This window comes from Tympanuchus pallidicinctus, unplaced genomic scaffold (assembly GCF_026119805.1).
Source record: "Tympanuchus pallidicinctus isolate F22 unplaced genomic scaffold, pur_lepc_1.0 scaffold1, whole genome shotgun sequence".
Lineage (NCBI taxonomy): Eukaryota > Metazoa > Chordata > Aves > Galliformes > Phasianidae > Tympanuchus > Tympanuchus pallidicinctus.
This window is the reverse complement of record NW_026294618.1, coordinates 62388395-62412022: the sequence shown is the minus strand read 5'-3', so window position 1 is coordinate 62412022 and position 23628 is coordinate 62388395. Positions and strand designations below refer to the sequence as shown.

At 39.5% G+C, this 23628-nt stretch overlaps 1 protein-coding gene across 5 annotated transcripts in view; it reads left to right on the top strand.

Moving 5' to 3' along the window:
* The window catches only part of LOC128079897 (SAM and SH3 domain-containing protein 1-like), a 518613-nt gene that overhangs the window by 453824 nt on the left and 41161 nt on the right, over nt 1-23628 (top strand). For 3 of the 5 annotated variants that reach the window (XM_052681584.1, XM_052681603.1, XM_052681611.1), the window contains exons 3-8: nt 143-193; nt 308-357; nt 11649-11689; nt 13231-13317; nt 14395-14507; nt 16146-16247. In XM_052681584.1, coding sequence (XP_052537544.1) covers nt 143-193; nt 308-357; nt 11649-11689; nt 13231-13317; nt 14395-14507; nt 16146-16247 — 444 coding nt within the window. The remainder of the gene's footprint in view (nt 1-142; nt 194-307; nt 358-11648; nt 11690-13230; nt 13318-14394; nt 14508-16145; nt 16248-23628) is intronic. The other 2 variants (XM_052681574.1, XM_052681593.1) reach the window with 2 other exon arrangements.

Here is a 23628-nt window from a genome sequence, read left to right as displayed (position 1 = left end):
GAGCAATTCCTCCTGGAGAGGCTGGTGTTTCCCATTCAGTAGGTTTTGAGGTAGTGCAAGACGTTGTTACCCTGTTTCTTCTCTTCACCCCTTCCAAACTCTTCTTTGTAATTTCATTAACCCAACATCTGTTCTGTTTTAGGAGAAACCTGATGCCAGTCCCACATCTCTACAACTGCGATCCCAGATTGAGGTGAGTACTTTGATTTTGGTTGTCTGTTTTTGTTTGTTTGTTCTTTAATTTTCTACATAAATTGTGCAGAGGATGCTCTCGTGTCTGCTCTCACTGCTGTGTCTTCTCTTGCAGGAGTCACTTGGTATCAGCAGCACCGCATCAACACCTGACACTGAAAGAAAGTAAGTAAAGGCACAGGAGGTCAGAAAGGAGGGAGGGGGAATTTGGTGTTTTCTTTTTCCTTGGAGTAAATTCATTTTAAATTGCATTGGTACTTCAGGATTTAAGATGCAGCCTCTATTAATGAAACCCAGTTTGGAACCCGTTCCTTCTCTCTTTCTCTCTTGGTATTTTGTTATGTTGTTTGTTTGTTTGTTTGTTTTTCATTCAAAGGAAGGATATCTTTTCTCCCTTATGTGTGCACTTAGGATGTAATACACATTAAGACTGGTAGTTATTTCTAAGGAGCATTACTGATTACGCGTTCTCTGCGAATTAAAGCTGCTTAAAAATAACTTTATGGGGCTAGACCTGAACGCAGTCAAGGAAAGATTGGCTAGGGAAATAGAGCTACAAATTTAAACCACTCTCCTTTTCCTGTGCACTCCTGGGTTTGTAGCTGTGCTTTTGAAGAAGGTGCCAAGGGAGTAAAGTATTTTAAAATGAAGTTAAAAGGAACTTTAATTTTAGCAGTCCTTAATAAAAAGCTTTCTGTGTGGACTGAGAGGGTTTCTGTTTACTGTCACCTCCTGCTGCAATGTGTGCGCTTGTTTTCAGTGCCTCCTTCCTTTGATCCCAAGATCCTGGATCCCTACTGCTAAGGGTAATGTGCAGCAGGCAGGAAGACAACTGATACTGTACTTCCCATTGCCTTCATGTTGTAGGTTTGTGCCAGCTGGATTAGTTCAGAGGCGCTGCATAGAGTACAGGTCTGAATGTAAGGTGCTTTAGTAAATTTACTACAGCTCCACATGTGATGAGTAACTTCTAGGGGAGCCAGGGTTCAACTGGACCATAGCAGGAAAGATTAAAAAATTGCTGCCCTTGCTGTTTGCCAGTTCAGCAGAGCCAGCCTCAGTCCCAGGTGGAGCTGCAGTAGATGTGAGCCGTGGGACTTGACTCACTGAGTGCTCGCCACATGGAAGTCAGGTGTCTAGTGTGCTGCTTACAGGCTTCTTGCACAAGTGTCTGAAAGCTGATTCATGCTAAAGATCTTGTAAACTTATTCATTATCTTTTAGAGATGCCTTGTCTCTCTTCATCACTCGCAGAGTAATGATTTGCTTGAGGTGGATACTCCTTTTCAAAACAGCTTGATATGGATAAAGGTGAATTTTGCATTGGTGCCATTATTGCCTCCATTTTATTTGTTGTTAACAGAGAAAGCCTAAAAGGCTTAAGATTTAAAAGTGGTGCTTCAGATATTGAAACATGGATAAGTTCCTTTCAGGGATGCTTCTGTGTCTAGCACTGTAATGAAACTAAAAGTGCCAAGTGGATAGGAACATTATAAGCACTGTACTCTGGGAAGTAAGCTTTTAAGTTCATAATCATAATGCATTTCTCAAAGCACTTTCTCCATGAGCAAATATCATTCTCCTACATCAGGTAAGTGATCAGATCTCACAGGAGGGCAGCATCCAACTGAGAATGAAGTCCTCTTACAGGTTCTAGCCAACCTCCTGGACTGTGTCTTTTTGTAGATATTGTATCAAAAATAACTGAGTGAGGAGAGAGTATCTATAGAAATATCTTTTGAGTAATTGTATTCTGAGAGTGCTCATTTATTTCATTGAAGAGAAATTAACTGTGTTATCTTATACCAAATGGAAGAGACCTATGATTTTTGTAGAGCATTCAAGATTGTAAGTGTCCTTTTTGAGGATTTCTTCTGTAAACTGAGGGGTATACATAGGTAACTCAGTTGAATATATGAAATTGGCACAAGAGAGATTGTGTCAGAAATTTTTACAGTAGGAAACAAGCCATCAGTATGTGGACAGTGTTTAAAATAATGAGTATCTACTTGATGCCATACAAAATAATCAAAACAGAAATAGTACAGGCCTATGCTTATTCATGACAACCAGCCCTATCAATGCTGGTTTCATTTCTGTACCTCAGAGTCAATTCAACCCTCTAAATTGGAGGGAGAGGTTATGAAATTGATTTGCAGAAAAACGAATCTTTCAAGTCCATCAGATAATAGTAAGATGCTGAGTTGGAAGCTTTTTGAGGGAGGACGTGTCAGCTGTAGAGACTTTTTCATGTTTATTGTTTAATTTGTGGCTTTTGAGTAAATTTTGCTGCGTGGGCATGCTGCAAAAGACAGGAAAACTTGTCCCTTTTGGGGACAGTACTTCTGTGGTCACCTCTGCTGTGTGATAGATTTGAGGTGAACTTTTTACAAAGCTTCTTCTGTTGTTGGAAGAGTCTGATTTTCCAAACATGAAACTCCGTGCAGATGTACATTGATTTCTAAAATTCTGAAACAGCTTAAGGCGTGTGAATTGGAAAGATTTGTCCTTTTTTTTATAGGGGGTAGAAAACCCACTGTTATGAATACTGTTATAAAGCCCAAGTAAAAGCTTGGCCAACAGAAACTTACATATCTTCATATTAAAAATACAAACTTTTTCGTAGAATGAGCTCAGGGGAGTTGTTTGTGTGGTATCTGAGCAGGCTGCTTCAGAAAGTGAAGAAAAATTAAAAAAAAAAAAAAGAGTTGCAATGGGGAAGGCAAGTGGCCCAGTAAATTGCAGGACTTACTGGTAGCTCCCTCATCCAAAGTTTCTGTTTCCACACCCTCCAGCTTAACTCTTCTAGAATATAATGTTTTAAAATAACACACCTTGATGGTTGTTTAATTTTACAGAGTTAAGACATTCCAGACAGAAAGAGGCTTTGAGGGAGTCTTGGAATAAGCTATGTTTGCTTTAACCTTTGGTTTGGTTTCCTTTTTTTGTGATACCTGATTGGGAAAAAAAAAAAAAAGTCTGACAGTCTCTACTATACACCACAGTGAAAACAGATCAGCCATGATGCCCTGTGGTAGGAAAAAATCCCGTTGATGTGGACAAGTAGTGTGTGCTCAGTCTTACCTTGAATCTTAGGAACTGTGCCGCCCAAGTTGTTATTATTAACATCTGTTCAAAGCCAGTGTGAAAATAGTTTGGTTCCCTTAGTCCATCAAGTTGCCAAGCAAGTATCTGTCTAGTGGGTGATTTGGCTGTAACGTAGAAGAACAGCCATAGTGCCTGGAGGGAGGCAAAAAGGAGCTAAATAGCCTGGAGTCAGAGCTGCTTGTCGTATCAAGCGGTTGTCCCTCCAGAAGTTACTTGGGGCGATGCCACCTTCCTCTGTCACTGGCAGCACTTTCCTTCTTTCCTTTTAATTAGAGAAAGCTAAAAAAAATAAATAAATAAAAAAAATAAAAAAAATCACATGTGAACTTCCTCTATGCATTATAAATGCCCTAGCAAAGATGCTTTTCATTTGATTGATTCTGACAAGGAGAGAAAAAGCTTCACTGTAGCAAAGGCCTGTGAGATTTATGTGAAGATGTGTGGAGAATAACACCAGAGGTGCTGATGTAGCCTGAAAAGCTATCATTAAAAACAGAATAGAAAGTTGTGTTAGTTCAAGCTTCAGCCTGCAATTGCTGTACATTTTTTGGCCATACTAGAGTTACTTCTGTACATTGAAATGGGCAGGCTTCCTAGTCCTATAATACTCAGCAAAGTGTGGAAGGATGTGTTTGTAGCTTTTTTCTTGTAATAATTACTTTCATTTCTTTCTGCCCTTTCCAAAGTTCTCTTTTTAAACTTGAGGGATACTTTCAATTGCACTAGTGTAACTTAGCAGATTCTCAGTCAGCCTCCAACAAAGTGGAGTGGTACCTCTAACCAGGACGTTTTTCATTTTAAACAAGTCTCTCCAGAATTGCAAGCATTTCTGTGTAGACACACTGATTTCTGATTTGCTGGAAGAATAATAGCTATAACAAATAGGCAGTAAATGTGCTCTTAGTAGTTACTATCCTTTCTTTGTCCCCACAGCATGTTGATTTGGGGATATATTGTATATACAATCCCTATTATTCAAAGTGATGGCAACACCCCAAGGATGTTTACTCAGGCGGGAGACTGAGCAGGGTTTTCTCATAATTGTAAACAGAGCATTTAAAACAATGTAATCCAACTTTTAGCCTGTTCCCGTTTTTAAGCATTCGAACTTACATGACAGACTGATGAGCTCTGCATGTTTGCCAGGAAATCCAGGTTAAACTCAGTCCCCTGAACTTAAGCTTCTGCATCCTGACTCTCATCCTGTTTTCAGAAGAACTGGGGATGTTGCAGAGGGGAAGTTGTGTATTTTCCCTCTTGGGAAATAGATCTGTTTGCTCTCAGTGCTTACTTACTTAGACAAGTTTCAATTGTGGTGTATCAGAGAACTGCCAGAGAAGAGGGAAGTAAGTGAGAAACACAAGAGTACTGCATACAGATAGGATGAGGTACAGTCACTCCTGTGTAGTAATTTATTTATTTTTTTTAGTTTGCAGCTGCTAGAGAAAGGAAAGACAGAAAACAGTGCATGGGGGGTAACACCTGTGACTGTATCTGGCATTTCACAGGCATTCCTGCCACCCTTGGATGTCAGTAGGTGCTAGGAATTGCCACCTTCTGCATGAATCACTTGTTCTTTTCTTGAATTATAGCAGTCAAGCATGCCACAGACCAAGTAAATGGTCATAATTTGTGTTAATTGTCCTGATTCACTCAGCTCAGTACAGTTTAGGTGTTCTGTTACCAATGATCTTCAAGACCAAAATTCCAGACTCTGATGGAGCGGGTAAATGATCACGGATTTCAAGAATTGCCACATGGAAGATGCTGGGGAGCAGTTTGTGCATATGGCACAGGCTGCATGGTTGGCATTACTTAGGGATTTTGCATTCCAGCATGGGGAGCTGCTGCACCTCTGGCAACTGTCCTCAGCTCCCAGCTTCAGCTGCTCACCAGTGTATCTTCATCTTGCTTTCCATGTGTGCAGGACAATCATCTTAAACCAAGTTCCTTGCACACTGAGTTCATGCATCCTAGCCAGCTCCCTGGTTACTTGCTGTGGATGTCAAAGGAGGAGTTGCAGGCTGCTCAGTAGTTGGGGCTTTCCCTGAGATTGTTAGCAGGCAGCCAGTGAAGCCACAACAGAAGTTGTTGCCTGCATTCTCTCACCTCTGTAGGAGAAACTGTGGACTGGATCTGCTCTTAAAGATTTTCCGCAGTGGATTTGCCATAGTAAAATCAGTCACTATCATGCTGTGTACAGTTGAATTTCACATCAACCTCAGGCTGGGAGAGAGTCTGCAGTCCAGTGTCACCATGTTTTTGGCGGTTGTCAATGAAAATCGCTTTCATTTTGCAACAGAAGAGATCACGCAAGCCTAAATTGTGCCCTCTTCAATGTCCTGATCTGCTGGCCTTTGCCAGTAGCTTTTAATGCTAGATTTCCCAATCCTCTTCCCTTATAGCCTCTAAACTACAGGTCATGCTCTGAATGTAAGGGGTTATTAAATCATCACTCCAGTCACCACTGATGGAGTGGCTTAAATTCTGTCATATTTGATTCTGGCAACTTGTCAGGGTGCCTGAGTCAACTTCAGCAGAAATTTGTGAGCTCCTCTGCTACAAAACAGGAGTGCTGCTCTGCCAGAGGATGTGAGGCAGGGAATGGGCATTAACTGAGCAGAGCAAAGCAGAAAACAAAAACAAAACCACCAAGTGAGGATGCCAGTGGCCACACTTAATTGCTAACAGAACAAATTGTTCGTTTTTCGTCGGTTAAATATTATATTGGATGAAAAAAGGAGGAAAAAGTAAAGTCTCTCCATACTCGAGAGGTCTGCATTGAAGTTGTGTTCCTTTAAGCCCTGTGCTTGCAGGAATCAAAAAGAAGCAGTGAATGTGTATGGCCCTGTTCTCACTTGTTTGAGGCCTGATTTAGTCAAAGCCAGATTATTCACGACGCCTTTAAACAGCCTCCTCTGGAGAAGTAGGGCAGGAAACTCCCACAATAATCCTCACAATGGGAGCCAGAGGCCAGCCAAGCACTGCCTGGGACACGTGAAGAGGAGAACCAGTGTGCCTCTGAGCCACTGTGGGGTTTCAATCCCGGTAGTTTGGTGCTAGAAAAAAAGAGAGAAAGTCGACCTTGTCGCAGCCAGCCAGCAGGGCAAGCAGAGAGCAATTTGCTATCTTGCACCCACTCTTCACTATGGAGGAGCTTTCAGCTGGCAGTGGCCTGCTCCAACTCCATGGGTTTTAAATAAATTGGAATAAACACATCCATGCGATATGCAGCCCTGCTCCGGCCTCCATGATGAGGGTCTGTGGCCAGCCCGTAGGCATCGCCATGTCTGGTGTGGGAAATGTGCACACAGTTTCCACTGAGAAAGTTTTGGCCTGCTTTAAGAGCCATTGCTATGGAAACCTAATGAGAAGATAATTGAATCACACATCTTTGCTTTCTGTCTCTTTCTCACACTGGTGCCAGCAAGGTCAGTACCTTATAGGTCTGCTTTCTCTTCAGGTTCATGCAAATTCAATAAAAATACCAAAGGCCCATTTTCTTCTCTCTGCCAGCTCTGGTTAGATAAATTATCTTGTATTCAGTCAGGAGCAGTTATAAACCTGTCCGGTTTTCATAGTAATGATGTGACTGGGCCATTTCCAATGCACATAGATAACCAAATGGCATTGAGACAGAGCCAGTGCGGGCTTTTGCATCAGTCTGTTCACTGCTATGAACGTGAATATTAATAGATTGAAAATCTCAACTAAAGCATTTTCTTCAGTGGTCTATAAATTGTCATTGGGAAGAAAGAAGGGGGCTGATATCAGTTTATTGAAGTTGGTAACAGTAGTGGTTTCATTGTCAGATGGTGGTGTGCACCTGTGGATTTTGTGTGCCAAAAATGAGATGTGGCCACGTGTTAAGGCACATCTGCATCGAACACACTTAGTGGTGAAACAAAAACCCATCCACAGTTCTGTCATTCTCAGTCCCAGTGTTTATTCTGCTTGGAGAATGATGAGCTTTCAGAACTCCTCGGGTGCATTTGTAAAGGCAGCACGTGGTGTCATTGGTTTCTTTTTCCCGTTCTGTGGTGTACCAGCATATCACATCTCGAGGCATGTGTGACTGCTTCTTGTGTAATCAGCCACTCTGCATGCGAGGTAAGCTGTAGGGTTTCTCTGGCTGGGTCAGAATCAGCCCAGAGTTCTTGGAGAAAGGTGTAGCCTGGAAGCTGAACACAGCCCAATTAAAAGCCTCCTTTATAGCCAGATACAGTCACAATGGGCTTGCAACAGAGATCTTTGCATAGTTGTTCCTTGTACTCCGGTGTTGGGAGCACACCTCCAGGATTTCAGAGGGAGAGATTGCTTTAGTATAGCAAGGTCATCTCGGCTGCAACGTTTTAATGGAAAGATGAAATCGAAGACCGTTTTGTGTGCCTGACAGCTTTGCTGTTGTTCATACAAAAGCAGTGATCCCTCAGGCTGGAAAAAAGGAACTAGAAGTGCCCTCCAGAGGCAGTCCTCGTGTCCAGCTCATCCTGATCAGAGACATTTGGTCTGGTTTGCATCTTTCAGGAACCTCTTAAAAGCAGTTAGTTTTTACAGCTTCCCTCCCATTCTCTACCTACTGTTGGAAATTTGTCCAAATAGTTAGGAAATGCTAACTCTTCATTTCTTTTTAGCTTATGTCTGCTTGTTCCTGTGCCTGTTTTATTAATAGGCGATAAATTAATCTTGCAGCTTTTGATTTTACTGAACAGGCAGAATTTTTCTCTGGTTAAGACAAAGTGTTCAGCTCCTTGACTATTCTAAGACCTTTTCCCTTCTGATGTGTATTTGTTTTTCTGAACACGAGTAACTACAGTCATACAGGCTATTCCTATACATGTTCATATTGCCATTGGAATTTCCCATCTTTCTGCCTTTTAGGATTAAAGTGTAGGGTTTTATTCCTGTCATCTTCTTCAGCTGGTATCTCCAGTTACTCTGTCATTTGCAGTTGGCAGACCTCCAGCATTTGAAATACTGGCTTTTCTGACAGTCTTTTTCATGTATTTACACATTTTGGCATTGAATTCCAATTCATTTCCACTAAGTCAGTCTTTCTAATCATCTGGCTTCTGAGCCTGGGTTATCCACTGCTGCTTTTGCTACCAGATTTTGAGAGTGTTCTGTGGTAATTTACTCAACTCCATGGAAATCCATCATCTCTCTGAGACAGTGGTGCAGTAGTATCTTGTAATTCCCCAAAGCAGTTCAATTTTTAGATACTCTATTGTGCTGCTTTTTTTTGTGTCTGTTTGTTTTAGCAGTGTGGCTACAAGAGGCCCTAAATAAAGGCCTAAAAGATAGTTTTGAATTTCTGAGGTTAATGGATTATATTTTTGACCCATTCTGAAGCTCATTTCCAGAGATTCTGGGCAGACACAAAAGTACTCCTTCCCTCTGGTCATAAATCTTTTGTCTTCCTTTCTGTCTGCATGTTGCCCATACATTTCCCCTGCTATATGCTGTGACAGAGTACATTTCATGTGAAAGTTTGCTAATGAAGTTGTACATCAGCCCACAACAAAAATGAAGGCCTCCACGGTGGAGTAATGGCATTTGGCTTCTTTTCAGGCATGCAGTGCTGAAACTTCTGCCAAGTGTCACTGCATCATTAACTTTCAGCACAAGTTATCAGTCTATGAATGGAAGAACACAAATCACTTTCGGCGCACGTTCACAGAGGAGCTGCGGATTTAACAGAGTAAGGGAGTGTAATTGACAAATCAAACATAAAGCAACTCAGAGGCACTATGGAATTTTTCACTAGACATCTAGGAAGTAAAGCACTTGATTGATTTCACTGAGATTCTTAAGCATCAGAGTTGTCTGATAGAAGTAAAAAGCAAATGCTTTGTCAGGCTCTATGTAGTAGATTTTGTTGGCGTTTCCATCCCTTAAGACTAGCTGTTAGCATTTTCAAGGTCAGCTCAGACATGGAATATTTCCTCTTTAAGGAATGCATGAAATGATAACTAGGCTTTGCGTCCTCTGTTGAAATGCAGTATACAACTTAAATCAGCTCTAAAAGAGAAGGTAGACTGCTTGCTATGGATCCTGCTCATCACCTCACTCTCTCTAGCTCAGGTGCATCACAAGTTTCTTCCTATTGCTGTCCGCCTTCTTTTGAAGCCTGCATGGAACAAGTTGGTGGCATTGGACTAATTTCCAGGGACCAGTTGTTTACATCACAAACATTACCACTACACCTGCTGTTTATTAGCACTCTTGTTGGCAATTGTGGAAGAGAAGAAATGAAATGGATTTAGAAGCTGAAGAGCGGAAGATACTGCCTCTGTGCTTTGAGGCTGATGTCACCAGGGAGACTAAGTTCTGACAGCAAAGAAATTTCATTTTCTAGGGATGGTGATTTGGTGCAATTTGTGGATGCCAAATTCATTTATGATAAGTAATGTAGCTGTTTATTTGAAGGGTGAAATCTGTGCTCCGCTACAAAATGTGTGCTCAATTAATTCTGTCATTTCCAATAGGAGTTGACTTTCTTTTTATTTTGCCGTACCCTTATATAAAGTCCGTATACTTTTAATCCAGTTTTCCTTTATTTAGAAATGTATCAATAGCAACTTTACCTTTAAATTTCATAATGTTATTTTGGCCCTGTGAAAGTTTTGTTAATTTTGATGCTGAATATTTTCCTAGAAAGTATGGGATGGTATACACCTGTATCATTAACTGTTCCCCTTCAAGGGTAAACTTTAGTATCAAGCAAGACACTAAATGTCTCCTTCTACCTGATACACTCCAAATCTGAAGTTTGGCTGTTTCAACTGATGTGCAGTTTGTGCTGGATTGAACTTGTAATTAGTCGAAGGCAGAAAGAGGTTAGATTTCAGAGCTTTGCTGTGCCAAACCCTCTTTGCCCAGATGAATTTCTAAATCAAACTTAAACTTCATTCTGTCTCATTTCCTCTCTAATGATGTCTTTTCAAATTGATGAGTGTGTTTTTCATGCTTACAAAACGTTGGCCAGTAATTGCCTACATCTTTTAAATTCTCAACCGGTTTAAACTGAAATTTTCCTTCAAGAGATTTATTCAGTTTATCAAAAACTCTTCGTTGCCCTCTTCTGGGAGTCTAGGAGAATGCAAGGAGCCTTTTATTGTGGATTTGAAGTTAAATCCTCTTCAAAATTTTCAACTATATGCATGTCTAGGAATGAATAACAAAGTTGAGTGCTAAGCTACTAGTCTTTGAAAACTGTGACTCTTCCACAACTGAAGAGAGAAGACAGCAACTAGCTGTCCATATGACATGTATGTGTTACATGGCCTCACTTACGGAGTGATTTGGCTTGAGGTGTTCTTGGCATGCTGGGATGTATGTGTTTTTATTTTACCTGGATACAACACAGGCATGGCACAGCAGGGCATTCTCTTGTCTCAGGGGAGCAGAGCTCTTGGCAAAAACAGTGCCATAAAGCTTTGCAGTTGGAGCCTTAAGCAAAGTCATTGAAGCTGGCAAGAGTCATTTCACTAGCTTGGCTCAGCTGGGATAGAGGTCCCCATAGGAAGACTTCAAAGAATTTCTCGAGATTTGGTAATTTCTATTAGCTCCATTTACATAGACAAAACAAAAAAACAAACACAAAAGCGTGAAGAGGGAGTGATGTCTCATCAGAGAACCAGCAGTGAACCATTGGTTCTGAGTTGGAATCCAATATGGAAAACTGGTTCATTGAGCGTGAAGAGTGAGAACAAAAGACTGATGTGTACTATTTTACCAGGTTGTTTGTAAAGCCTACATTCTGTTAAAACAAGTTTCTCTAACTAGCTTTTGAGTAGGGGGGCATAATTTGGTGGAAAAGTACACAGTTAGTTTCCTATCTTGATAGGACAGATTTTCCTCACCCAGTTAAATTGCTACTCTTGTCCTCCTCACATTGGCTTTCTGAAATTTAGTGAACACATGTTTATGAAACATTTTCAATTGAAAGACGAATAAGCCAGAAGCTGTTATAAACCTAAACAAATAGAGCATCCCAGTGCCACAGTTTTAAGGAAATCAATGAAATGTAAAGTATGGAAGTGTACAAAAATAATTTTTTGGAGAGATTCCTAGATGCTTTTGGCTTATCTGTAGGTTTCTGTCAGTATCGTATTCCTCTGTTTGGATCATGAAAGATTTGTTTCTGAGCTTTCAAAGGGGAACTCGGTTACTGTGGTCAGACCAGCGAGTTTAGTTTTTGTCTCCAACTTGCTGCATTTGGAAAAAAGGGGAAGAGAAAATAGCCCATGATGTATTGTTTGGAAACTATAATTTACTGTAATCAGACAGTTCCCATGAAATTTGAGAGGTCTGCATCAATAAGTCCATTTCTCTTTTATGTTCTAGGCTCTCCATTCATAAATCAAGTTCGGAGGAAGGCTCTGTAGGTCAGTATATTTCATTTTATCTGATACTTCAATTGAATTCTTAAGTAGGTTTTCAGTTTTGCTTGCGTGAAGATGTGAAGAGCTGAGTAAACACAATGCCAGCAGAAGTCAGCAGCATTAAGGATGGGGGGAAGGGCAAGTCTAAGGTGCTTTAAAAGCAGGATGCTGAAGGTCTCTGTGATTTTGGACACTGCTCAGTCAGCATAGCCTTCTGATAACTACACAGCTTTTTGGCTCGTTATATTGCCTTCAGAGTGTTTAATATTAGCTCACTATTAGCTTATCTGTTTGTATTTCAAAAGTTACCACCACCACCAGTAAATAACTGGGGTTTTTTTGTTACTCTTATGCATGTCATGCTGGAGTCTTATTTTTTGTTTCTGAAATATTTTGCATTCTTAAATAACAATTTGTTTTCTGTTCTTTCACTTTTTTTCTAATTTACCATAATTAGTTCCAAGTTGCTACATAGACTTATCAGTTGAGCTGATGAAATTTAGATAGGTTGTTTTGTTTTGTTTTTAATATATATATGCATATATTTTATATATAAGGAAAATTGGAGCAGGGGAGTTGCTTCTTCTTATTTTCTTTTTTCAGGGTAATATCCTCACAGTCTGAGATAAAGCTATGCCTCAGAGTTTCAAAAAACTCTGCAGTTGCAAGGACAAGATCCAAAATACCACAGTCATATACTGAAATTCAGTGGCACAAAATAAAGTGTTCATCTGAATTTTTCAAAAACAGCAGAGGGATGAAGTAGTTCTGTATCAGTAGCATTTCTGCCAGATCAGGCACAGTGTGTTCTCTTGCAGATGGCATGAACCTTATAGCATGTGCCCTGATTGATTCAACAGAGCACAGCTATATGCCCTCCCTTGTTCCGAATCTTCTTTCTAGAATAAATAACTCACTTTTGGGTCATGGAGCGCTATGCAGATCTGATAATAACAGACATGTATTCCCAGCCTTGTACAATCAAGGCATGGAAGGAGCAAGACTCAGTTGTATCTGATGATCTCAAGAAATTTCTCATGCCAACTAGCAGTACGTGCATGTGTGTTTTTATGTATGTGAAGTGTTTATTTTCTAAATAGATATGCAAAACATATTAGAGAATTCATTATCTGTCTTGTGGCTTAGGCTGCATAACTGGGGTTCAGCTGAAGCGAATAAACCAACAAAATGCTTCAAAAACACTTCCAAACTTGACATTATCAACAGATTGGAGACTATAACAGATATCGAAATGAATGTAAAATATTTTCTGTTTATAATTCAAAATATGTATGTTAGTGGCTTATCTCAGTCATCTGTAGCATTGGCAATCGTAGGAGAATATGTACATTTCTCTGAAATGGCTACGTCAGCATAGTTCTAGTATAGAATAAATAAAGAAAAATGGAAGATTTGAACTTTTTTATTCTTGTTTTTGACTTAGAAAATATAACTTGAAAACTTCTGTAATGTTTAATAACTAATGTTTCTTTCTGAAATTCTTCTTCCCCTCCATTCTTTCCTCCTCCCTAATTTCCTTTTAGGGAAAGCAGACTGGAAAAAGAAAAATAAGTTTTTTTGGCAGAATTTCCGAAAGAACCAGAAAGGATTGATGAGGCAGACTTCAAAAGGTAAACCTTTTTAAAGGATTTTTGGACCAATCCGTATAGAATGTAATTATCTAACCTCACTAAAAGTTAAATCTCCTTTGCAGCAGTGAGAGTCACAGATCTGTGGATCTGGAAGTTGGAACACCTTCAGTTCTGATTGTCAGTGATGGTACATACACGGAATGATGCAATTAATGGATAGTTATGAATAACATAAAAATGAATGAGATGCTTTATCTTCTGACTTTATGACAGAGAAGCTTTTTTTTTTGGCACTTGGCTACGTTGACCTGTTTGCTTTGGGCTTTAATCCAGACTCTCATTTCAGGAAAAGACACTACAAGAAGGAGTAGTAAAAGTGCATCTGGTGAATAGTGAAAATGTAGGATTGATTCCACTTAAACTGTCAGATCTCTTTCTCTAGTTCTCCAAAAGATGCAGCTGTGCATTGCTTTAAGTATTTTCCTTCATAAATAAAATTTCTGTTTACCCATGTGTATCTGTTATATATATCCTTCTGCTGCAAACAGATGCTTCCCTACATTTCTGACTGTGTTCAAATGGATTGTGAAAAATGGTATGAACCTGCCTATGAGGTTGAAAAGGTCACATTTATACTCAGTGAAGTATAGACACTTGTTGGCTGTCAAAGCATATTCTGCCCGTGCTGACGTGTGAAGCTTTAACCAGAAGATGAGGTCCTGGAGATTGGAGGTGAAACATGTCCAGCCCCCCATGCCAGCTCATAGCCAGTTAGATAACTGGACGGGGGGTGCAAGTCTGCAGTCTGAGGCATGTCGCCAATCTGCAGCAGAGAGCTGATAAAGCCCAGCACATCATTCCTAGAAGAGCTTCCCACCCCTCTTGTAGCCGATTGCAGTATTCCTCAGGGCTGAGTTCTGGACTTCGCTGCTGTAGGCACTTTCTTTTTTCATTCTTCAGAGTCAATAATTACGTGATATCTTCTGGCCAGCCAGATCCATGTGGTGCCCAGATTTCAGAGGACTATGAAATCCAGTTCCAATGTACTCCACTTTCTGTGTGACCTCTTACACGTATTTGTTTTTTTGTTTTTAATCTCTGTGCCTTTTTCTGCAGGAGAAGATGTGGGGTATGTGGCCAGTGAGATCACGATGAGTGATGAGGAACGGATCCAGCTGATGATGATGGTTAAAGAGAAGATGATCACTATTGAGGAAGCACTTGCTAGGGTATGATAAGTACACATTTTATTTTTCCTGAAAAAGCATATATTGATGTGAGATACACCAGTCTGGAGTTTCTGGTTCCTTATAAAACACAGAAGTGGGTAAAAACTGCCTGTTTGTCCTATCTCACTAGGTAGCATAAAGTAGATAGTAATTCCCTTGTTAATGGGAAAAGGGAGATGCAGCATTGCAAAAAATAGGTGCCTAATGTATGGCAAGTGAATCAAGTCCTAAAGCATTTACTTCTCTCCACTGGCAATAAAGGGTGGCAGTCAAGGAAAGGCTCAAGTACAGACATTTTTATTGCAGCTGTCTAAAGCTCAGGGAGTTGAATGCCACCTGTACTAGCTCACATGATGCATGTGTAGATTTGTTTAAATACTGAAAAGAATTCTTCACAATTTGCTGTGCTTGCCTTATTTTCTTCAGAATACATACATTTTTTGTTATTTCACTGCTGCTAATGGCTGAAGGGCAGTTTGAGTGAATGCTTCCATTTTCAGCAATTAAAACTTTTTGAGGTTGAAGTTTATTCTGCTTTTGTTTTAGGCAAAAAGAGGGTGTTTTGTTTTAGCCTTCAGGAAAACATAGTCAGCCTTTTTTGGCATTTGACATTAAAATAAAAACAGATGTAATTTTTGATAATATATAGTGACTGGCACAAGTGTATCTGTACAAAATCTGAATTTTGATGAAACACAACTGTAAATTACTGTGGTTTTGCAGCAATAGTGCTGAGATTTTCATTATTCCAGAGTCAAAGGCCAATGCTAAAATTTCTACTCCCATCTTAATTTAATTCCCTTGTGCAAAATACCCAGATTGAGCACAGGGTATTCTGTATGGGCAGCTGAGGTTCATAAAACATTTGCTGGATTGCAAATTGTCACTCAAGTGAATTCTCTTCAGTGACGCAGTATGTCTTTGAAATAGGTTATCATAGAAGATAAAGTTATGCCATTGTCTGAGGAAAATATTGCTTTGCTGGGAATCATATCGCCAAAAAAGAACCAAAAAACACCACAATTTTAAAATTACCAAGGAGTAACATTGGGATCTCTGCTGTTAAAAATTCTGTGGGAGGAGTGTTCCACCTGATCTTTACTATTCACTGTATGTACTGGTACTGTTTCCCTCTAGTGGTCTGAGCTGCTAGCAGCAATTTAATTTTTAAATCATCAGTTCCTCCAGTAGGATTAGCTATATGTATTGAGACTTCAAGTGGAAAATGGTAAAAATAGTCCCTAGTTATGAAATTTTAAAAGATGTCTCCTGGTTTTCACTGTAGATCACTTTCTTTTTGAAGGAAATTGATAGTCTGTTGTGGTGTAGTCTGTCCAGTTTAAACTGTGCTTCTGCCATGGGGATGTATAATTTATGTTTTGCCAATTGCAGTTCATCCAGATTGAGTATTTGCAGATCACTTCCTTTCAAAAAACAAATCTCATCATCAAAACTTCTGATTGTGAAATAAATGAGTTTATTTTAAACAAGTGAGGCAGGCAATGCAAAGGTTCTCATTTTTCCAGTTCCACAATGTTACTGGGAGAAAAATGAAAGGACATTAACTCTTGCTATTTTAATGAAGATTGATAGCTGCTTCGCACTGGAAAATGGGCTCCCTGTCTTTTCAAATTTCAGCTGAAGGAGTATGAGTCCCAGCACAGGCAATCAAGTACTGTAGATGCTACAGACTGGCCTGATGGTTCTTACTCAACATTTGATGGGTCTTCCAATTGTAATGTAAGTACCTGTCCTATAGCTCCCCTATATCATTTAATATTTGAAGTCTTTCATTTCAAGTATCCTGATTTACCTGGTAATTTTCTTAATGGCAGATTTATCATTTGATCTCAAGATGCTACATTCGTTCTATTTACAGAAAATCTTTAACGGGGATTTTAAATCTTCAGGATCTGTTGTTATAGAACTGAAACTGATTTTTTATATAATTTCTCTTTTTCTAATGTTCAGAAAGGGGTCTTTTGGATTCTTTTCCTTTTTTAGATTGTTTAGGGAAAATTGTTTCATTTTACTTCTCAGTTACTGTGAATCACCGGAGTTTCTCATTCCTTCCTATCCCTTATTGGTGTGTCTTAGCTGAGAGTCTGGCTAAGTCCTAGCTTCTTGCTGCTTTCAAACAGTTCTAGCCCTGCCTTTCCTAACTCTCAGCCCAGTGTGTGCAGCTTTTGCCAGATCCATAAGTAGAGAGACTCAGCTTTCCTGCCTTATTTTTACTTATTAGCTGTGCAGCTTCTTTTGTTTTGTGGGCACCAGACAGTCTTTGTGTCATGCCATACTGAATTAATTAATTTTTCCTTCTAAATATCTTCATTTTCACTGAGTAATTTATTCCACTTCATTTCTCTAATTGAAAGTTCACAAATAAATCTTACTGAAGAACACATTTTGCTGTCAAGCCCAAGCTCTTTATAACCCATATAATTGAATCATAGACTTTTGAGCCCATTGATTGATTTATTTATTTTATTGTCAATGGAATTTCCTGCTAACTGCAGCAGTTAGATTCTTCTCCCTAAATGGAAAGAGGAATGCTATATCATTTTATGGGATGTTTAAAATATTTTGTGGTGGAGAAAAAATTTCTTATTTGTATTTAAAAAAATAAATAAAGCCCATCTCCAGTTAGATGGGAACAGAGGAGACTGATATTTGCTTTCTGCTCTGATCTGCTATTTCAGAAATGTGCAAAGAGCAAGGAAGGAAGGATCTTGATTCTCCTGCACTGGCTGTCTAGCCAGGTGAAAGCTGTCATGTTATTTTCTTCATTGGTATTTATAGCCTGGGCTGTCTCCTCTTAAGGCCTTTGGCTGGGATACATAGAGTTTAAAAGCCATGAAACTCTCATTTACTTTGGTAAAATATCAAAGGAATACTGAGTTTCTCTCTTAAATATTCTGATAATGGTTTATGTTTATGTTGAATTTACCAAAAGCTGTGTATACTTCTGAGGACCAAACATGACTCAGTATTTGCTCCCTAATGGGATGGTTTGGCACCTTTTCTCTAAAATTACATTTTAAGCTGGTTTTACTCTTTGAGCCAAGATTTCTGTTGCATCTCTCCACTGCTCTGCTAGGATTTGAACCATCTTCCTGCTGACTTCTTTGAGGGATCTGTATTCCATTGCTCTAAATACGTCTGCCCAATCTGCTGATTGTTTTGTTTTGTTTTGTTTTGTTTTTCATCCTGATTGCATTTAACAGAAGTTGTGAAACTGCTTGCTTTCACAATTCATGTGCAGAAATGAAAGTTCACGTTAGAACAAATATCAGCTTGGCCTCTTTCTTACTGGACCTAAACGCAACTAGAGTTAGCTGGGGTAAAAGACTCTGGGCTGTAATTGACGTGCCAGAGGGAGGAAACCAAGCAAAGTATCAGATATATCTAGACATAGGGCATATGATCACCGAGGCTGTTATGCCAACAGACGTATCTATTAATGTGAAATGACCAGCTACTGAAAGACTCAGAGATGCTTCCGTGTTCCAGCCCTTCCTTTGCCAAATTGGTTGGATTTCAGTGCCATTTGCGTGATTTGTATTCTGTGAACTTGGAAACTGGGAAGTACCATACTCATTTTATAGAGGCCATGAAGGGAAGATGTTTTTCCATGTGTTAGAAACCTTCTGTTAGATAGCCCACTGCCTTCTAGCCTCAGAAAGTAATTTAAAATATGAGTCACTGAAATTGAAGTTTCTGGTTTGAATTAAAACTCCTTGGGCAATTACTCTCTGCTGGCATTTTTTCTGATCTCTGTTTTTTATGTCTCATGGCCAAGCTGTTACTAGGCAGTTTTTAGCAGAACATTGTGATCATACTTGGTCATTTTGTCAACATTCTGTGAACACAAATGATAAAAATGAATTGCAGGATACTTGCATATTGGGAGAATGAGGAAAAACATAATTTCCAGTTTAGTTGCTGTGCACTTGTTCAACAGCCTTGGGTATTTAAGAGAGATCAAAACTCTAGCATAATTGCTTTTCTTTTCTTTTCTTTTCTTTTTTTTTTCTCCAATTCTTCCCAGGCAGTGAAACTTGCTGGTAGTTAGGAGGACTTGTGAGGATGGGTCATTATGTTTTTATGGTCTAGCATTGCCACTAACAGCATTCCAAGAAGAAAGAGAAGGTAGTTAGTTAAGCACTTGGAGAATCTAGAAATTGGGACAGAACATCTGGTGATCTCTCTCTGTATACTTTCAAGTCAGGCCTCCCCACAGCATAAGAGCAACCACCTGTGAGATAGCATCTAGTGGGCAAATATAATTGTTGTTTTTAATTCTATTTAAAAAAAAAAAAATTAGCTTGTATAACCTTCATGTGTTTATGACTAATATGGCTGGCATTGATACCGAGCTGACTTTTAGGATTTAAGGATTCTTTTTCTTGCCCCCTCCTCTTTTAAATTACTGGGGAAAGGAAATCTCTATTTCATATCCTTTTAAAATTAAAACCTAAAGGTGAGCAAAGGATTGAAGGGTCATCTCAGCATCCACAGGGAAGCAGCCTTATGTCATTTCTGTGCTATTAATTCATAGTTCTGTTTGTTTTTTTGTAAGAAACAAACAAACAGAAGCTTTGCCAAGCCAGTAGTTGACTTGATTCACTGCCACTTTAGAGCAGTTGGTAGCTTTCAACCTCTCTACTACAGTTCCTTTGCTTTGCAACAAAGTCATGTGTATTATTAGTTTACTAATGTGGAAATGCAGTTGAAACTGTTTTTCTTCTTAGTCAGATGTCTGAAGTCTGGAACACCTAATCATTTTTAACAAATTGATTTTTGCATTTTTATTTTCGTCTCTGTTGAAATGAAAGCTGCTCACAGTAGCCATGGACACCTTGCCTTTTGCTAGATGTTGTCATGTAAAGCAGGTTTAGATTCCAAATTAATCTCATTCTGGATTTTAGATAAGGACCTATTTATCCACAGGAGTAAGAAAGTCAAGGGAAAGAGGTTTTGAAAATTATCACTTTCTTTCCATTTACTGAGGTGCCTTTTATGCTTCTTAAAGATACGAGCACAGTTGATGACCTTTGGACCCTGAAACTCTTGTCCATCTAGAGCAGAAGCCTTTAGATGCTGTAGAGCTGCTGTATCTCCAGAGCTCTTCTTGAAGCATGAAGCAGTGTTAGGAGAAACCCATATAAATCCTTTCTGTGCACTCTGCTGAAAGACTGTTAATTGGTACCAGTCATGATACTTACTGCGAGAGTGGGGGAAGCAGAGAGGAGGATTGTGACAGAAGTGTGTGCATCATACATATGCTGTCGCTGAAACAAACCACTAATTAACTTTGCTGACAGCTTCTGTGGATGTGAGTTAATAAAGTTGTAATTATCCCTGGACTGAAGTGTTTTGTTGGTCTCACTGGTCTTTTGTGCTGCAGTTTTGATCATCAAATAATGATCAGCGCTCATTAGCGCAGGCGTCCAGGTAACGTAACATGGGCTTCATTTGAGAAGTGCCACAGTGAGAGCCTCTGAACCCTAATCCCTGCTGCGTACTACCATGTCAACCTCAGAAGGGAGACATTAAAATTTAAAAAAGAAATGATAACAGTCTTCCCCTAACAGTACAGCCTGCAGGTGAAAGAGAGGAAGGGAGTAGTGCTCTTCCACCTGTCCTCTAAAAACCTCCACCCAGAACTGTTAGCACAGCACACCTATCATTAGGAAATTTGCGCCCTATTTGTTTTCTCTGAAGTCAGTGACAACAGTTCTGCTAAGCAGGAGACCAGACATGCAGGTCTCCTACAGTGAGGCCATTGCTCAGGAAAATTTCCAATCACATTTTTGCTCTTTCCCATCTGCTATTGATCCATCTGGTAGTAGAAAGCAGCAAATCAAGTCCGCACAGAGATAGGTCTAGCTAAACCAAAATGGTCTTCTGTTGTTCCCGTTGTCTGTGTTATCTCCTGAGGACATTTTTATTCGCTAAGTCATTAAATGGGGCTGAAAGAGTATTCAGTGTTGGTTTTGTATCTACTACCATTGTGAAAAGCAGAATAATGGACAGGAATGGTGTTTGGGTCTTATTCATTTGGGTTGGCGACATGCTGTAGCTATTGAATCGGGATTGTACTACCTAGGCACCTACTTAATTTGTGGCACAAAACTAACTCAAATAAAAGACCGAGTCTGACACAGTTACCTCTGAATCACAAGCTATTGCTCTATTGTTTGGTAAGTGCAAGAGTAGGAAGAAAAGAAATAATTGCAATGTAGCTTTTATAGCACCAGTTACCACAGAGTAAATCTAGGTATAACTACAGCAAATCCTTATTATTCAGGGTTATGCTGTATTTCAGTGATTCAGATTGCTAATGTTTTGTAAACAGAGCAATTTTTAAATTTATTATTATTATTACTACTGATGGATTCTTGAATCCTTTAACCATTTTTAACATTATTATTTATAATTACATACAATTATATTACAATCAGTATGAGAAATTCCTTCATTTTAGCTTTTTAGAGCTAAGGTAGAAGTCAGTGAATACTGAGAACCAGTTAGATATGAATGGAGATAGTAGAGTAGGATTTAGATTTTTTGTGTAATTTGAACTGTAGTGTTTAAACTGCGGCAACATTGATACTTTGGCATTTTGAAAGCTGTGCACTGTTAGGCCTGTTTTTGCTGTTATCAGAGGATTTACCAATTTTCATAAGTCAATTCATTCCTTGAAAGGCTTCAGGATGGAAGAGGATGTTTCTATGTTCCAGTTCTTGGAGATCTTGTTGCCGCCTCCAGGCCCTGTATGCTCTTAGAAAAAGCAAAGGAAAGCTGACACTGAGGGTGGCTGTGAATGAATGCAGAGCATTCATCCTTGCTCTGAAGAGTCCAAGGACCCAGTTTGTGTAAAGATCTCCTGAAAGGCACTGATGTCCCTCATTATATTGGATGGTATACTTATTATTCATACCCAAGTTTCTGTAATATCGTCAGCAGCTATTAATAGTCATGCTGAAGAAAGAGCCAATAATAAGACAGAGCTTCAAAATGTGAAAGTCCCACACTGTACAGCTATCGTGGGGACCTGCCCTGAGAGTCACTAGCTGTCCTCATTTTCCAATGATCTCAGTCAGGAGTTGTCCAGTGCCTCTCATTGGAATCTAGCAGAAGAATGGCTGCATCTTTTGTTATGATCTTCCCCCCATCTCTGTCTGTGCCTAGCAGCAGCTAGGGTTTCCCATGGGTGTAGTAACACAGAAGCCTTCATGAGAGAAACAAATCCTCACTGCAGTTTCCAGGACACAACACAAAGTTTGAAGCTAGATCAGTGCTGTACAGAGTGGGATATCACAGCTGTGTTTATACAATGTTTTGAAAAAACATTGTATGGTGTTGGTTCTGTTGTTTTGATTTTCTTTTAACCTATTTGACCTGATTTTTTTTCTAGAACATTTTAGAATTTGAGGGAGAAATACGTTTATTTGAGAATTAAAGTGTAAAACTTCTCTAAGTATTGCTTACCACGGAGGTTCTGCCAAGTTGTCATCAAATAGGATTTAGCTGGGTATGTCTATTTAGCTGGTGGTGCTAAATAACATCTGGACAGGGTTATGGCAGAACAACTGGCAGTAACTTTGTCCAAGTACACCTCCTGTTCTCTGCCAGCAGGAGTTGCTCCTCTGCATGTGAAGACTGAATATAATTACACTCTAGTAAGGTTTCTAAGAAAAATCTTTCCACTATCATGACTGAGAAGAGAGCTTGCATTAATTTGCAGGCAGTGACTGTGATTAAGTGTGTTCATAACCATCTCTGTTTTGACTACATGCAGACAAGTCCCATTGCCTGACTTCACCCTAAAATGTTTGGCCACATGTTTTGGGAGGATGAGAGGCGGAAAGCAAGTCAGTTGAGTATATATTCTGACACCTTTGTCTTTTATACTTTTCGGCATCTGGGGAGCTGCCTAACTTCTCTGCATATTACATAGAGGATGGAAGACCATGGTTTACAGCTTTTTCATGTGACCATTCTCACTGCATACATCAGCCAGCAGGAGATGCTGTAATCCATAACTTGGTTTCCCTGCCCCCATCTTTTCGGAAACCAAGCCTATTAAATTGGAACAAAGCCTTGCTCAGTTCAAGAATTAGGAATCTCAGAAGCCATGTGTTTCACTGTCCTGTTTGGCAGACCCAGTCTGAATATCTTTACTTGTGGTACAGTAGAAGATTTTAATTGCACTCCTGTCGTTTACCACTTCTCCCTGCTTCTTCCCCGCTGCTGGTGTTGACTTCTCGCAGTGAGAACAGTAGCGTTAATAGTTTTGATAGTTCAAAAATACTACCATAATGTAATTTGAATTACCACACCCTTTGCTAAAGGATTCTCATTGTTTTTTTCCCCTGAAGAATCTGAAGTGAATTTCACTGTACTTTTATACACTGTCCTCCCACAGTTGGTTTTCTGAAATGCTCGAGGTTACAGGACCAGTGGTGTGCTCCATTCGTTAGTAATACAGTCTACACTAAAGAGTAGGGATTCTCCCCAGGCCATCTTACCCTTGCCAAAACACAAAATGTAGTGGACACTCATGTTCCTGTGGGTAGGAGAGTCTCCAAGAGATTTGGAAAGAAATGCTGTAATGTAACAGATATGAAGTAATGTAACAGAGCTTTGTTCTGCTACATACACCTATGATGAGGACTATGTGAGTGCAGTTGTAATGTAGTTGAAATTCATTATTCTCATCGGTGAGAGAAACAGTTCACCATGAGGATATATATCTGGCTTACAGATGCAAACGTCAGCAATGTGCTTTGCAAAATTATTTAGCTAAAACCTGGAAACAGTTAACGTCTAAGAATTTGCCTAAGCAGCTATTCTAGTATCAAGACAGACCTCCAGGGAGAATTAAATTTTTGTGCTCTCATTACTTATGACAAATATTTCCCACTAATTTCAGCAAGCAGTGTCGTCACTAGCTAATGTGTAATGTATCTTTCACCAAAGTAGCTGTTGGACTCTCCTTTGATTTTCTTGTAAGTAACCACAGACCAAACTCAGACATGGACTTGCCGTTTCATTCAGTTTACTTGGGGGGCCTGACACTATGTGTTTTAGACTTGCATAGTCTTTGCAATTCATG